A 16,101-nucleotide genomic window follows, 5' to 3' on the forward strand; every position below is an offset into this window, starting at 1 on the left:
AAAAGGAGGATTTCTGTTGACGACTTCAGATGATTTGATGCAAAGACCTGAGTCTCCAGCTGGTTTTGTTTTTCAAGAAAAACGAGGTGAGTGTCTTCACCGACTAATTTAATTTGATGAGTCTATATGAATTGGTTAGATATTTATGTGTGTGACCTCTGTATTTAAACACAAAGTGCCTGAAATTGCCTTTGGATATAACATGTTTTAGACTTTAGGGCTGAACAGAAATGTTAAAATGTTGAACTTGGTTCTGTGTTTATTAAAGAAAAGAATTTCACCATGTTAAAGTCTGTGACTCCTTGGAAGACTGCTGTTCCTTTTAATTAAACTCCCAGAGAGTAATCTTTGGATGTGCACCTATCACCGAATCATTTGCATTTACTCCAATTCAAAATGGCCRCCACAGTTAGTCACCATTAGCCAACAGAAACATGGCTTTAACCCAGTCAGTATTGCAGACATAGAGCTAAAACTTGGTGTGGTGGTGCGGGAATTATCCACAACTCATGTTTTGACTGTTTGCAAAATTTCTCCTGAATCAATGGATAGAGTTTAACGAAACTCTCAAAAACAACATACTATCATCTCGAGTCAACCCGACTCCAGATGGCTTACATCTATTTGATCCTAGCCAGCACAGGAAAGGCCAGAAGCAGTCCATTTCACTGAGTAAATTACAACATGGTAGTAGCTGAGAGTCATCCACAACATGTGTTGTGAGCACTAACGCAAAATTGTCATTAATTAATTTACAATTTGACCAGAACTTTTATAATGTCCTTTAGTTTCAGCATAAGATGACTTTAGTTAGAAACTGTAACATGAAAGGCACACACAAACACTCACATCTGGTTTTTGGTCAGTAGCCTGAATTTACAGGCACCTGTGTGTTTTCCCAGCCCTTCGTGGGCACAAAGTCAGCTGGCAGATTAAAAGTTAGTCCACTGCCTTCAAGGTGAGTACGGAGCACATTCAATGTGTTTCCTTCATTTCATTTAAACAGCAACTTTTTGATAAAACTTCTGTTGTTCTTCAGATGACGCTGAGACAGTCTTTGAGTCTCTTCGCTTTTGTTGTCGGCACATTACACGGTGAGCAGAAGCAGAAGTGAAACATTTCCGATTAATTAATTTGATGAATTGAAATCTGGTCTACTTTTATTTACTCTTCCTACTTTCCTCCAACTTGTACTTTGTATCTACCAACAGATACGACATGAGCTGTTACAGTCGTGGTCAGATGTTTAAATACAGACATCATGGACTTTGTTGTCATATCACTGTTGCTTTGGGCTCTTTTTCCAGAGATTAGACAGCACACAGTTTTAAAATGTGGACTGTRCCTAAAAATCTGTGCCAGGGTGACCACTTTAAATCACTTTAAATTGTATATGTATATTTATGACCTTGTGTGGATTAGAGAAAATAATAAAGGTGTGTCTCATGTCTTGTTTAATTGTCAGTGGAGGAAGATTTTGACGCAGTTTAAAAGGCACTGTGAGTTAAAATGAGCTCATATGAAACTGTAAAAGCATGATTGCCTTGTGTTGAACGTCTTGTAAACAAAGTTGGGTTGACTCAGTGAACTCTCCACCTTACCAGCCGCTGAGATCTGCTTCGATGAGCTGGGCTGCTTCAGTGACCTTCCACCTTGGGGAGGCACGCCTCAGAGACCAGTGGGGGCTTTGCCGTGGCACCCTGAGGAGATCGGTACCCGCTTCCTCCTCTTTACCCAGCAGAACCGCTACTACCAGGTAAAGAAAATAATCAGTGGTTGTTTGCTTGGGAACAACTTGTGCTCAGTTGGAAGAAATGATCTGTACACTGCCTTACTTTAGTCTGTGTGGATTTGTGTTTATAGAGTAAGTGACTGTCAATAACCACATTATAGTATTTGTTTTCTTCGTGTATTAGATCTGTAGCTCTTTAGAAGTATTAAACTTTGTCTGAGTGCTTTTCAGGTAAAAAGGCCAAAGAGGTTTGGTCTTTAGCACTTGGACAGTAAAAGAACCATAGGCTTATTTCATGACAACCATTTTGTATTAAATAAGCAGGAAAACCCAAACAATGGCAGCCTAAACTCTACTTTCCCTCAAAAAGTACTCCAGGTCTTAGTAGAAATAACTGTGCAATGTTTCTACTTGAACATTTGTATTTATTTTCACACTTGAACTTGATAGACATGAACAATTGTAAGGCATCAGTTTCTCTATAAGTCCTGACTCAGCTCGCCTCATCGACACTATTAGTAAATGTAACATGACTCTTATTGGCTGTTCTCATTGTTCATATTGTATCCAATTTTATTAATGACACACACGTTTGTACTTCTACCCTTATTTTTCCTAACACTAACCTAACCCTAAACTTATTTCCAGTAATTACTAACACTAACCCTAACCCTAAGCCACCAATGGCGTTCCACCAAATCAGGACCAGTCTTTGGTCTCCAAAAGGACTACTGCTCCTGAAAAGGTAGGTATTTATACAATAAATGGTCTTTAAAACCAAGTGTACACACAAACACACACTTGTACAATAACAACTTAGAACACATGAGTAGACATATTACTAACATAGACCAGGTTTACCACTGACTTAATGTCCATCATCATAACATTTAGCAGCAGGTATACTGATAAGCCTGATTTCCTGGAAACTGAGTAGTTTCCATTAAAAGTTGGGCCTTTTCACAATACATCCTGTGTTTGATAATGGTATTTTTTTTAACTTGCTCATATTTAGATATCCTTTTACTTCAATGTAACTAACATTTACGTCTGATGTGGAAAACAGACTCCAAATATCTGCAGACTCCGAAGTAAAAGGCTTTTTAGACAAATTTAATTTTTTTAATTTGAAAAGTTAATTTTGGCTGATCCTGGAAAGAAAAAAGCATTTTGAAGGATTTAATTACTGTTGATTTGTATTGAATTTATCAGGAGATCAACGCTAATGAAACCATTGATGCGTCCAACTATGGTGGGAAGAGGAAGACTCGCTTTGTCGTTCCTGGGTATTTGGACAAACAAGATGAAGACTGGTCACAGAGCATGTGTAAGGTAAGAGGACACTCACACACACACACACACACACACACACACACCTGTTACATCTCTCTATCCTTGTGGGGACTTTCCATTGACTTCCATTCATTTTTTGGAAATTTAATGTCCCAACCCTGACCATTTGCCCTAAAATTAACCCCACAGCCTTTAAAATTTGCATAATCTGCTTTGATGAAATTACAATTTCCATTAATACAGTAAATTTTGTTTTCAAATACAAAATTTAACACATCAAAACCCTAAAATAAAATGAAAGAAAACCAAAATATGACAACAAGGACTCACTTGGTGCCATTTTAATGCTTATTTCTCTTTTATTTTTTAAATGTGTTTAATTTCAGTCTGTCTGATATTTAATACTAACTGTATTGTCACTCATTGTATTGTGTTTTAAATGGTTGTAAATAAATTTAAATTCAAACCATCTTGCAGGAGATTCTAAAGAGAACTACTGAGTTCAGGCTTTCCCCCTGATCTGCAGCCTGTGTATTGGTGGGTTTTTCCTTCTGTGGGCTGCAGGCTATGGTGCAGAAGGAGAACGTGAACTGCGTTGTAGCTGAGTGGAAAAAAGGAGCGAAGACTCRTTACACTCAGGCAGCCAATAACGCCAGGGTGGTCGCTGCCCAGGTGGCATCCATGATCACATTCCTCATGGTAAATACAGCTGCTCACCTTCTACATAATAACACACTCCTTCTGACACTTCTTCACTTCTTCTTCTGAGTCAAAAAAACAAACAAAAAAAAGGGAAAAAGTAGAAAGTCGTTTCTCCCATTTGGGCCTGTATTAAATGTACCTTTCTGGCCAATTTTATTGTGTTTACGGGTCGATAACATGTTGCGTCAAGCAGGACCACTTCACACAGACCACTGATAAGTTCCACATTATCGGGCACAGCCTGGGCGCTCACATTGCTGGGGATGCTGGGAGCAGAATCCCCGGTCTGGCAAGGATCTCAGGTGAATGTCACGCAGTGTTTACAGTTTATGTTTCCGATAAATCTTTTGTCTTTCCAAACAAAAGTATTAAAATAATTACATTTTGTATTTTTTCATTTTATTTACTACATTATGCTGTATGTCTGCCTGTAGGCCTGGACCCAACTGAACCATACTTCCAAGGCACCGATGCTTTTATGCATCTTGACACCAGTGATGCAATTTTTGTTGACGTCATCCACACAGATGGACTTCCTTTTGACCCCAAACTTGGTGCCAATAATCACATCTATTTATATGTTTATGTCTCAGCGTATATTTTAACAGTGGTGTGGTTTTTGTCAGGTTTGGGAATGACAGAGTCTGTGGGTCACATTGATTTTTACCCAAACGGAGGAGAACTGATGCCCGGCTGCTCGGCCAACAAAGGAAATCCATCTGACCTCGACTCCATCTGGGAGGGTGAGATTGACTCACCTGTTCGTACATGTTGATTGGTTGTTGAACAAGAGCTTGTGCCACGAGATCTCACAAGATTAAAATGTCACAAAATGTGTACTAAACATACCTCCACCACTTTATAGTTTGGTGGCAGCAGTTCAGACAGAAATGGTCCACACAACTCTGAAGCTGAGAAAAATTCAGTTTGACCATCTCATTTATTCGTTTGAGAAGAAAAAGAGTCAACCAAACTCTGAGTCATGATGGAGTATATCGTTCACTGAGTCATGTCCTTGGTACCTGTTCATGCCCTAGGATTTTTGTGAATACATTTTTGCTGCCATGCTAGCCTTTTGTTTTTTATTAAACAAAGCCTTGTTTTACAACTACTCAGGACCAAAAATCCTTGTCTGCACCTGGGGTTCAAACCTTTCAAGCAATTCTTTACACCCGTGTCACCTTTTCATTAGGAATCTGTACAAAAAAAAGATTTAAAAGAGGACAAAAAAGTATTTTATTTTGTATAAATCCATCCTTTTCTTTACCCCCTTTTCCTTTCCTGGTCATGTGTATCTCCAGCAGTTACAGCAGCAAGAGGTGGGGAACAACCTGATCATTTTGGACGTCCATCACATGGCCACAGAGAAACAAAGAAGACAACTATTCACGCTCTCCCTCCACAGCTAGGGACAATTTACCAATTAGCCTAGCATGCATGTTTTTGRTCTGTGGAAAGCACCTGAAGTGCCTGGAGAAAAAGCACACATGCACAGGAAAGACATGCAAGCTCCACACAGGAAGTGACGAGACAGTCTAGTACTTTGACAGAAGTAAAATGGATATTATTGTATGAATGTTTTGATATATCTGGTAAAACAGGACAAATTGATTTATGATTTATGATCAACATATTGAAAAACATAGCTGGCTCTTGATCAGGTTTTGAGTTTTGGTCCATCGGCGTGAATGAGTTTGACGTCCCAAGTTTGAACATCATGAGAAGATWTATAGTTGAGGTACATTCTAAAGTCTGAAAAGACTCTGTCTCATTCTCATGGACGCAGTATCTCTTGTCTTTTAAATGTCCCATTACATCACAATTGATCACAATAATCAATCTGATTTAATTAATTTTGTTTTGTTCTCGTTCAGTGCTTCACTTTTGGTCCTGTAGCTTTTCCTTTTTTAGGTACTGGGTTTAAAAAATGATTTGATGTGTTGGTGACTCTATTCCCACTTAGTTAAAGCTAAAAAGTGAACAACTGAAGCATCTTGTCACCTGTTTTTTGATTTTCTCAACAGTGGGGTTAAGGTTTTTTATTAAAGAACGAAAGGAAATCGACTGAGGAACATGATGTGACCTTTGACTGCTTCATATATCAAGCTGACATGTGGCTCCATCACAGTCATTGCTGCCATACATAACACAATGACTCATACGTGCTATTTTCTCCAACCATGCGACTTAATGCAGAGTGAGTGGCATGTGGAATATTGGAGTTGTCCCAGTGGAAAAAAAAAAAACATAAAGAAACTCCCGGGGCCGAGATCGCCTGGGCGGACCTATCTGAGCGGAGATTTTTTTAAAAACTGGAACAGCGGCGTCCCTTCTGTGAAATGTGCTGCTGAGTTGTGTGGATCAAGTGGCAACACTGGTGCCATGCTGGGGGTCCGGACGGGAGGAGGGATGGAGTGTTGTCACAGCTGAATCTGACACTTTTGATCTGACAGATAAGAGAGGGGAGAAAGGGAGGCAGGGCTGCATAGCTGCAGGTCCTGGAGTGCCTCCTGCAGTTGAAGAGAAAAAAGAAAGCAGTCACAGGATCAGACTTTTACTYCGATTTCTACCAAGACTCAACTGACGGATCTAATTTTTGGAGCAAATAAAATCCAATCATTTGCGTAAAGAAGACCATCTCAAAGTATTTTGTAAATCTGTCCTGAGAAAATAAATTTAAATCGGTGTTTCTAGAAAAAAAGTGTAAAACAATTTAGAAGTGCTGAACTTTTAATTTAACCAGACAAATCCCATTGAGAGATTTGTTTTGCAAGGGAGGCCTGGGCCTGAAGGCAGACTAGCATCATGTTTTTGGCCTGTGGGAGGAAACCGGGGTACCCGGAGAAAACCCACACAAACACGTGGAGAACAGGCAAACTCTGCACCACTTGCTGTGAGGCAGTAGGGCTAACCACTGATCCATCGTGCTGCCAAAAAGTAGTAGTGTCACGATCCAGGGTTGTTTATTATTACAAGTTGCTTATATTTATTTTATTTAGGGTGTTTTCTTCCCTTTGTTGCACCATTAACATCTTTGTGACCTGTAAACCTACAAATTATATGCACTGCACCTCTAAGTAAGCATTGTTTAATTTCACTGTTGATGACAGTGAGAGTGAAGTACAGTGTGGAAGAAGAAGGACTCACAGATTGTGTCAAACTCATTGTATTTAAATTAGTGTGTAGTTAAAGTGTGTAGAAAAACACATCAGTCATGACCAAAATCTTTGTCAGTGACAGAAATATGTGTAGCTGTGGCATTGTTTTCAGTTTTGGGAAGAAAATCTACTGTAATTCTTAACCTTTATCGTGACCTTTTTTGTGGTCTTAGTATTGTCTGATCTCTTTTCAGGATCCAAAAAATTTGATGCATGCAACCATGTCAGAGCCTATGCGTACTACATTGAAAGCATCAGTAAACCCCAAGGCTTTGTTGGATTCTCCTGCTCTGATAAGGACAGCTTTTCTGCTGTAAGTTTAACCTAATACTGCCATTTGTTTCATTTACAAATTTAAAAAAAGACCCCCAAAAAAAAAAAAAAAAAAAAAAAAAAAAAAAAAAAAAAAAAAAAAAAAAAGAGAACCCATCAAAAGTGAAGGATTTTGTTTTGTTTTATCCCAGGTGGGAGTCAAGCCTGCAGGTAAAGGGGAATTGTTTTCTGTTTTAAATGGGATCATATGAAGTTGTTTTGAACAGTCAGTGTTTTACCTGCAGTAGACAGCAGCTGRAACAAAAAATACAATGAAAAATTAAGCTAATAACCATTAAAAGCAAGAAATAATTCAAGTTTTAAATATAATGACAGCATTTTATTGTTGCAGCCATAAATATGTCTTTAGTTTGTATTAAAACATTTTGGACCACACTAATTTAGGTAATTGCTTGAAAAATGAATAATAGAATAATTAAAGAATAAAACATTATAATAATAATAAAATGTAATAATAACAACAATAATAATAATAATAATAATAATAACTAAAATGCTAAAAAAATCTTTGCTAACAAATCAGCAACAGAAAACATTACATACAGGTAAAACGCATTATGTATGTGTCAATCAAAAAGAAAAAAAGAAAAAAAAAAGAAAAAATTTGTATAGGTCTTCTGGACGGGTTCTTCTCTAATGAAACGTTTCGTCTCTCCTCCAAGAGACTTCTTCAGTCTGAGAGTTTCAGGCAAAATTCAGGCTTTTAAGCCCTGCCTCCATGTGACTGATACTCACATCACATGGCTATCGTTGACACTTAATTAACACCTATTGTTAACAGTGGGTGGAGTGATACTGACAATAGCAGCACTGTAGGAGGGGGACAACTGAAAACGGAGGCCTCCACCTCTGTTTAATGATGGACGGTCTTTCTTCACAAAAACTTCACAAACTTTTTGTGAAGAAAGACCGTCCATCATTTAACAGAGGTGGAGGCCTCCGTTTTCAGTTGTCTCTCTCCTACAGTGCTGCTATTGTCAGTATCACTCCACCCACTGTTAACAATAGAAACAATAGATGTTAATTAGGTGTCAACGATAGCCATGTGATGTGAGTATCAGTCACATGGAGGCAGGGCTTAAAAGCCTGAATTTTGCCTGAAACTCTCAGACTGAAGAAGTCTCTTGGAGGAGAGACGAAACGTTTCATTAGAGAAGAACCYGTCCAGAGGACCTATACAAATTTTCTTTTTGATTTTTTACCTGGATTACTGAGATGCATCAGGATGTATGTGTCAATGAATTGCATACTGTATCATTGATGAATCAATATATTTATCCACTCCTAGTATTGGGCAACATTAGGTGAGCAGTATAATAGATGACTGTAGTTTGTTAGAAACATTATGGTATAATATCCCTGACAAGAACTTGGGTCTGGTTAAATGCTAGAACGGGACTAGATTTGTCCATGAAAACAGGCTCCAGAAAGTCTTTGATGCCCACAAAGCTACCAATGAGAGAAGATCAGGACGGCGTCTCATGTCCTCAGTTTTAAAAGTCAACCAGGACTAACAGATAGGCTCGGACAAAAGAGGGGCTCAACTGAGAAAGGACCCACATCTTCAACCTCCCAGCGTGCACATGGGACCAACACCTGTTGCTGCTGAATGACACCGATATGGCAAAACATGTCTTTGGTTTAAGGAGATAATTCAGCGAGATTGTTTTTTTTTTCTTTTTTTTATTTTTTGTGGCACATGGGGGCGATGGAAATGGGCTTCCCTCATGTCTTCCATGGGGCGTGCTTGTATCTGCAGCTGTTGGTGTTAATGGCAGTTGATCCCTGCTTTGGACACATGTCCCGATCAAAGGAGGCCCGAGGAGTGCCAAGAATGACCTCATAKGTCCCTGTTGAGGATGACAGCGCCTCCTTGTCATTCACCTCATAAACACTGCCTGCAGTTATTCCTACAGCTATTCCCATGGCCTGCAGCGAGGCTGTTTCCACTGAGGAACTCCGTGGTTAAACTAACACTATTTCCTGCCTTCATGTTTATAAGGTAGCAAWGTGCAACAGTTTGAAAGAGTCTTGCATTGTGTTATCACCTTGACCGTGCATGGGCAGGACAAGATTGACATTCTGTCACGTGGTGAAATCACTCCTCACACAATTCTGTGTCCTTGTCTTCACAGGGAAAGTGTTTCCCATGTGCTGAGAGCCGATGTCCTCTGATGGGACACTCTGCTGACAGCTTCGATTTGAGTGAGGGCGTTTTAAATACAAAGTACTTCCTCAACACTGGCAGGTCAAAGCCATTTGCCCGTAAGTACTCTGTTCTCCCTTTCCTGGAAAAAGCATAAGAGTGAAACACACACACATATGACTACTCGCTGGTTTGATTTCACTGTGGGGAACAAGGGCAGAGAAAGATATGTTTATTATAGTTTATGGTGCTGAAGCTGTTGAATGTATCAGTCCATCCAATCAGTCAGTCCAAAGGTTTACTCAATTTCCAATACACTCAGCAGCGTCATCACCACTGGTGTTGCACACAGGGACAGACTTAACAACTGGTGTCATATACAAATTTAGAAGTTTAATATTAGCTACTAGTGTGACGGCCCGGAATGTCCCTCACTTTATTAAAGTAAATAAAACTCCCTGTCCTCATTTCTAAAAAAAAAATAAAATAAAAATGAAAAACATTAGTGTTTCTGTACTATGTTAATGATGATATTATGATTTTTAAAACCACTTCTGAAATAAATTTCACGTAATTAACGTCATCTCTAATTAGTAACGCCAAGCACCTGCGTTCAGAGCAGTCGTATCTCTTTAAAAATGCCCCACCTCAATCATTTTGTGTGTGCTCACCTGTCCGACGAGGCAGAGTTCCATAGCGCTGGTCCCAAGAAGTGTTTGTGAGTTCAATCTGACCCAAAAAGGAGAAGGAAAAGCAAATGAAGTGTGCAAAAATCCTTTGTGTAAGCATCCTCATGGAGTAAGTGCCGAAAAACTTAAAAATTCAATTTTTTACACTGGCTTTTAATTCAAATTCAGTTTGAGCTACCTCAGGAATTTGTAATTTGTGTCTTTTATTTGTTTTTAGCTTATTGTATGTTTTACTGTATTGTGTCTGTGAAGCACTTTGGTCAATGCAGCACTCGTTATGAAAAATTCAGCACGTGGCTCATCTGCTTCGTTATGGTGAATTCAGAATGTGGCTCTTCTGCACTCGTGATGGCAAATTCAGCACTAGGTGAATTCAAAACTCATTATGGCGAATTCAGGACTTGGCACTTCTGCAGTCCTTATGGCAAATTCAGCATGTGGCTCTTCAGCACTTGAGATGGCGAATTCAGCACTCGTTATGTTGAATTCAGCATTCCGCGAATTCAGCATTTGGCGAATTCAGCACTCGTTATGGCGAATTCAGCACTCGTTATGGCGAATTCAGCACGTGGCTCTTCTGCTTCGTTTTGGTGACTTCGTTAGGTTACATTGCTTTTTATTGTTTGGTCATCTTGTGCCTTATTTTCTCATTTCCTGTGTCATGTCTTCATTCCCACCGTTGGATTATTGCTCTTATCACGYCTTAAGCCTTGTCAGTGTGCATTACACTATTGTGATTCATTTCCCATCCAAGTCATCTGCATTTTGGCACGCTTCTCCTCCTGAATACTTTGTCCTAGAGCTGCCATTGTAATTTATATCTGTAAAGCTCCTGTGCCAAATGTTGGCTATGCCTTTTGGTGCCTTCACAACTTATAGTTGATGTTTTACTTTAATATTGTCCCAATGTTCCTCTATTGCTGTAATATATTGCAGTTTAGTGTCAAAGATTACATTGGCAATGTGGCCACTTTCTGCACACATACAAACCAACCCCTGGCAATGCCTTCTACCACAGCTCATATGGTCTCATCGTGAACACCACGAGCTTTCATGTGGGAGATCAGGGTTCAAATCCAGCTATATACAAACAATTTCTTTAAAACTGCATATTTTCAGATTGTTATATAGTCACATAAATACCCTAATTACAAACACCTGCTGACTTGACAGGCACAAGCTGGTATAGAAAACCCATTTGAACTTGRTCACAGTTCATTCTGCAAGTCCACTGCTGCAGGCAAAGGCATGCTGCAATGACATGCTACATGGCAATGCACACTTGTTTTTACATCGTAAAAACCCATGTCTAGTTCTTGTTATTTTTTGTAAGTTCTATGCTGCCATGTCAGCCTTCTTTTGTTATTTAATAAATCAGTTTTGTTTTGCACTCAAGTCATTGAGTCTGCCTGCACTTTGGGTTCAAACCACCTATTGTTATAGTAGCAGTAGCAGCAGTAGCAACTGTAGCTCAAGGTGTTTTCCGAATAACCTTGAAGGAATTCAAAAATGCAGCTCTATTTAAATCAGGCATTAAGCTCCTAAAATAATACGACAGTTTAATATGTTTGTCTGTAAGCAGGTTAAGYTGAGCTTTTTTATATACAAATGGCATGCTGTCATTACATGCACCCCAGTGTTTGATTTAATGTACTGGAGTTTACTTCTGAAAATGTCTGTCTCATCACGGTATCATGGAAATAGTAATTTAAAATGAATATCTGACCAAAATGGAGCCTCGGAGTGCAGAAGTGTATGCAGGGTAATAATGCATGCACCACTACATGCATATAGGGTTGGTGCAAAGTAGTAACCCATATGATACTGTCTAGGTACAAAATGACATTTACTGGGTATGAAATGGGAGTATGATCTGGTAAAGGTACAATTTGACCAGCACCCCACAAACTAGGCAAAGGTATGAAAAACAGCAACTAAAGTATGTTTGCATCAAAGTGTCCGATTTACATTTATTCACAAGCCAAACATCTACAGTTTATGCTGCTGACAGTAAGAAAATATATGATTGGATGTTTTTGTGTTTCCAGGCTACAGCTACCAAGCAAAAGTGACCCTGGATGGTCCCAGCTGGCCCAACCTCGGCTTGATGTTCGTGGCTCTTGCAGGGAAAAAAGAAACCACCAAAGAGTTCCAGCTGCATGTGTAAGCACAAGGGCTGTACAGTAGCAAGAATTTGATGATTCAATTTTTTTTTTCAATTTTCAATTCAAAGAGCTGAGAACAAAAACCAGCAGAACTGAGAGTTGCTTCATCCTTCAGTTGTTAATCTACTGCAGCAGTGTCCAAATCTGGATTACTGCATGTTTCAGGTGTTTCTCTGCTCCAGCACATGTGATTTGATTAACAAGCTTCTTCATTACTTGAAKATATGCCAAAGAGGCAATTCAACCACAGAGTCAGGTGTGTGGGAACAACTAAAACCTGCACGGTAGTGGTCCTCAAGGACTAGGATTGGTCATCACTGATCTACAGTAGGCCAGGTTTTAAAGTAATAGCTCCTATTGGCTATTTGGAAATGATTTAGTTGGTGCAAAAATATTTTTGAAATATCCATCTTTGGTAGTTTTTTTATGTTAGTTTTGAACACGAAGCAAAAATAAAGGGGACTTTGGCCAACTGACTAATTGTGATCATTTGATCACGTTTACATAAAGGAGATTTTCTGTTAACCTTCAACCTGCGCTGAGAAAACAAACTCACAAATATAGATCTGATTATTTTTTCCAGCATTAGTTTGAGTTGTTACTTTTCCGATTGGGAACACTGCAGTGTTTCTTTTGGTTTTCTTCTGAAATACAAAGTTTAGTGTGTGGGATACAGTGACATCTTGTGGTCCAAACTTCAACCAACTGAATGCAGCTGGGTCATGTTTATGCACAAGATTAAAACTGTTATTGGTGGCACATTGGATCATAACGTATAATTATTTACACTATAATTACTGCTAACATTCTAAGCCAGAATGATTAATCTAGATTAAGGCAGGCAGCAATAAAATAGCTCATGTTATTCTGTCGTTGCATTTTCTGTAGGGGTACGCTGATTTCTGGGAGAGTGTATGATCTGATGATTGATGCTGAGGTGGATGTGGGCGAAGTGATGGAGGTGAAGTTCAGGTGGAACAACCACATCATCAATCCACTGAATCCTAAATACGGTGCATCGAAGGTGGAGCTGCAGAGAGGAAAAGACAAACAAATGTAAGTTTGTCTTTTCAGGACTTTGTCCTATTCTGTCCCACGATTCTCTAAAGGCTTTGATCCACAGGACTAAATTAACTAGTTTTGTTTAAAAAAAATACACAAAATGGTTACATAACTGCACTGCAATCGTATTTTTACTGACGTCCATGGGTCTGAACTGCTTCTTGTCTGTTTGAGTTGAACATTAGTGATGAGTGTTGTAGAGAGAAACAAAGAAAACTGAGCAAATGGTACCCTGCAAGAAAACATATGTACAACATAAATTATCACACTTGTAAGGTTTAGTGTCACCTCACCCTTTGTTCAAACCTTTACTCCGGTCATTCGAAGTAGCTGCCATGTTTTTCCTCTGCCTGTGTAAGTTTTCTAAAGGTTAACTTCTAAATTGCTTTCAGAAATAACAATATCCATCCCATTTTTGTAAGCCAGAATTATATTTTGTGATATCCATGTTAACATTCATGGCAAATATTACATTTAGGACATGGAATCTCTCCACTGAGTTCTGGGTCTGTCCTGGATTCTCCTTCCAGAAGTACATGTTTAGAAAACCTCCAAAGGGAGGTGTCCCAATCAGGTGCTTATTCCAAGCTCCCCCCGGATGATGGAGCTCCTCTCCTGTCTCTAAGGCTGAACCCAGCCACTCTGACAAGGAAACCTTTTTCAGCAGCACATATCCTGGATCTCATCCTTTTGGTCATGGTTCAAACCTCATAAACATGGGTTAGGGTTGAAACTTAGATGAGTAAATTGAGAGCTTTACCTTTTGACTGATCTTCTACACAAGGGRCTGAAGAAATGCCCTCATCACTGATGACGAAGCAGAAATTCATTGATCTAGCTCCCACTTCCTCCTGCCATCACTTGTGAACAAGACTCCCAGATACTCCTGTGTCCTAGAGGGAGCATTGCATCTTCTCACACTTACATGTCGGACTAAGAGCAATTCATAAACCTCAGGGAATAAACATCAAACTTGTCAGAATACATCGCATTAAGGTGAGATGCGGAGTGGGCTGAGCGGCAGGCCTCATAGTTTGTTATATATTTTTACAATTCTTCAAAGCAACCCTGTTCCTCATGACCCGCTGCCCTGCATGTGTTAGCTGTTTAGCTGCTTCAACACATCTAATTCAAACAACGAAATAACCTGCTCAGAATGTCACCAAGTTTAGCAGCCTGTCAATCACTCATTCATTTCAGTCAGGTGTGTTGAAGCAAGAAAACAGCTAAAACATGCAGGACAGTGGGTCACGAGGATCAAGACCTCTTAAGACCTATGTATTACAGATATACATAAACATGAATTCTTTTTAAATAAAGTGTTTCAGACTTCTCACACATGGTTCTTCCTCAGGCAAATTATGTCTTTTTTTCCCCTTTTCATGTGCCTCAGCTCTCAGAGTGGATATCTGGAGCTGAATTTCCAGCTTTGAGTGATCAATCGCATTAAAACGATACTAAAATTCAATCTGACTACTAAATGTTTTCTTAATTTTCCAAGTAAAGTTGCAAATACATATCCTAGTGGTTTATTTTTTATACTAAACTACAGAATATGACAAAAGTTATATATATATATATATATATATTTGCAGGTGAAGCTTTTATGCGATGAATGAAAAAAAGGGTTTTATTAGAATAGAAGTGTGCAAATAAAATAAATAATAGCTTTATGAATTCTTTCATCAAAGGGATGAAGTTGATTTGGGTTTGAGGTGTGTGTTTGAGTGCTGCTAACGAAGACCTTGGATTTGTACAGTAATCACAGAGCAGAGGCAAAAATATGAGAAGTGATAAAAAGAGTTTTAATATTTCCAGCTGATCCAGTGCAGCGGGACATGGCTGAGGTTTGAACACTGGAGGGCAGCATGGTAGGAGCTGGGTGTGATGCTGGATTTGTCTCTGTGCTAATTTTATAAACTCCTTTTTTGATCAATTAGAAAAAACACTATAGTGACCATGGACATGTTTCTGTTTCTGAGAGACATTATCGAGCTCATTATTAGACATAATTTAATTTATGTCTGGTTGGCAGCAACAGCATTGCACAAATGACTGCATCATAACAGCCTCTGGCTCTTTCTCTGCTTTCCTTTTCTCTCCCTGTCYACTGACAGAACCCTGTTCTGCGGACGAGAAAACGTGGCTGAGAACAAGATCCAGTCTGTGCTCCCGTGTGACGTTTAAGCGGCCAGAGTCAACACACCCTTCTGGATATTTCAGTAAAGATTTTGTGTCAAATCTTTCCAGTCTCTTCGTTTCATCATTTTTGGTTTAGTTTACGTGTAAAGCATCAATTCACAACAAAAGTCATCTCTGGGCACGAGACAAAGTAAGTCTATTTATATCAAATGACAAACAGTCTAATTCAGTCTAAAACAGATCTACATCTAAATCAAAATACAGTCAATTCAACCCAATTCAAACACATACAATCACATTCTGTACATTTTATATGGCAATAGGTTAAAAGTTGTCCCTGTTTAAAACCAGCAGAAAGGCTCAAATTGTCACTTCAATGCAAATCCCAATTTGGAGCAACACTGAGGCGACAGTGGAAAGGAATGACTCCCTTTTAACCTACAGCAGGACCGGTGTAAAACCCTAGGTATACCCGGGACAGTTTACCAGAAGGTATAAACTGGTTTCATAAAGTAGGAGCCTGATAACTGAAATCTCTGCCTCCTATACACTTTTAGAAAGTCTAGGAACCACAAGTAACCACAGTCTGAGAGTGAAGTGCTTTGTTAGGATAATTATGGAACAATAAGATATTTAACATAAGCTGGAGCTTGGTTGTTGAGAGGTTTTGTATGTTAGA

At 39.1% G+C, this 16,101-nt stretch overlaps 1 protein-coding gene across 1 annotated transcript; it reads left to right on the forward strand.

The window, feature by feature from the left end:
- Positions 1 to 396: 396 nt before the first annotated feature.
- Positions 397 to 15,524, forward strand: LOC106523832 (inactive pancreatic lipase-related protein 1). The gene is made up of 13 exons (XM_014017774.1): positions 397 to 408; positions 1,040 to 1,094; positions 1,605 to 1,756; positions 2,945 to 3,064; positions 3,590 to 3,724; positions 3,921 to 4,029; positions 4,162 to 4,281; positions 4,354 to 4,470; positions 7,080 to 7,198; positions 9,354 to 9,483; positions 12,102 to 12,216; positions 13,107 to 13,274; positions 15,398 to 15,524. The coding sequence occupies exons 1-13, from the start codon at positions 397 to 399 to the stop codon at positions 15,465 to 15,467; spliced, it is 1,422 nt and encodes a 473-aa protein (XP_013873228.1). The 3' UTR covers positions 15,468 to 15,524.
- Positions 15,525 to 16,101: the final 577 nt, after the last annotated feature.

The sequence above is a fragment of the Austrofundulus limnaeus genome, unplaced genomic scaffold (genome assembly GCF_001266775.1).
Source record: "Austrofundulus limnaeus strain Quisiro unplaced genomic scaffold, Austrofundulus_limnaeus-1.0 Scaffold0, whole genome shotgun sequence".
NCBI classification, from domain to species: Eukaryota; Metazoa; Chordata; class Actinopteri; order Cyprinodontiformes; family Rivulidae; genus Austrofundulus; species Austrofundulus limnaeus.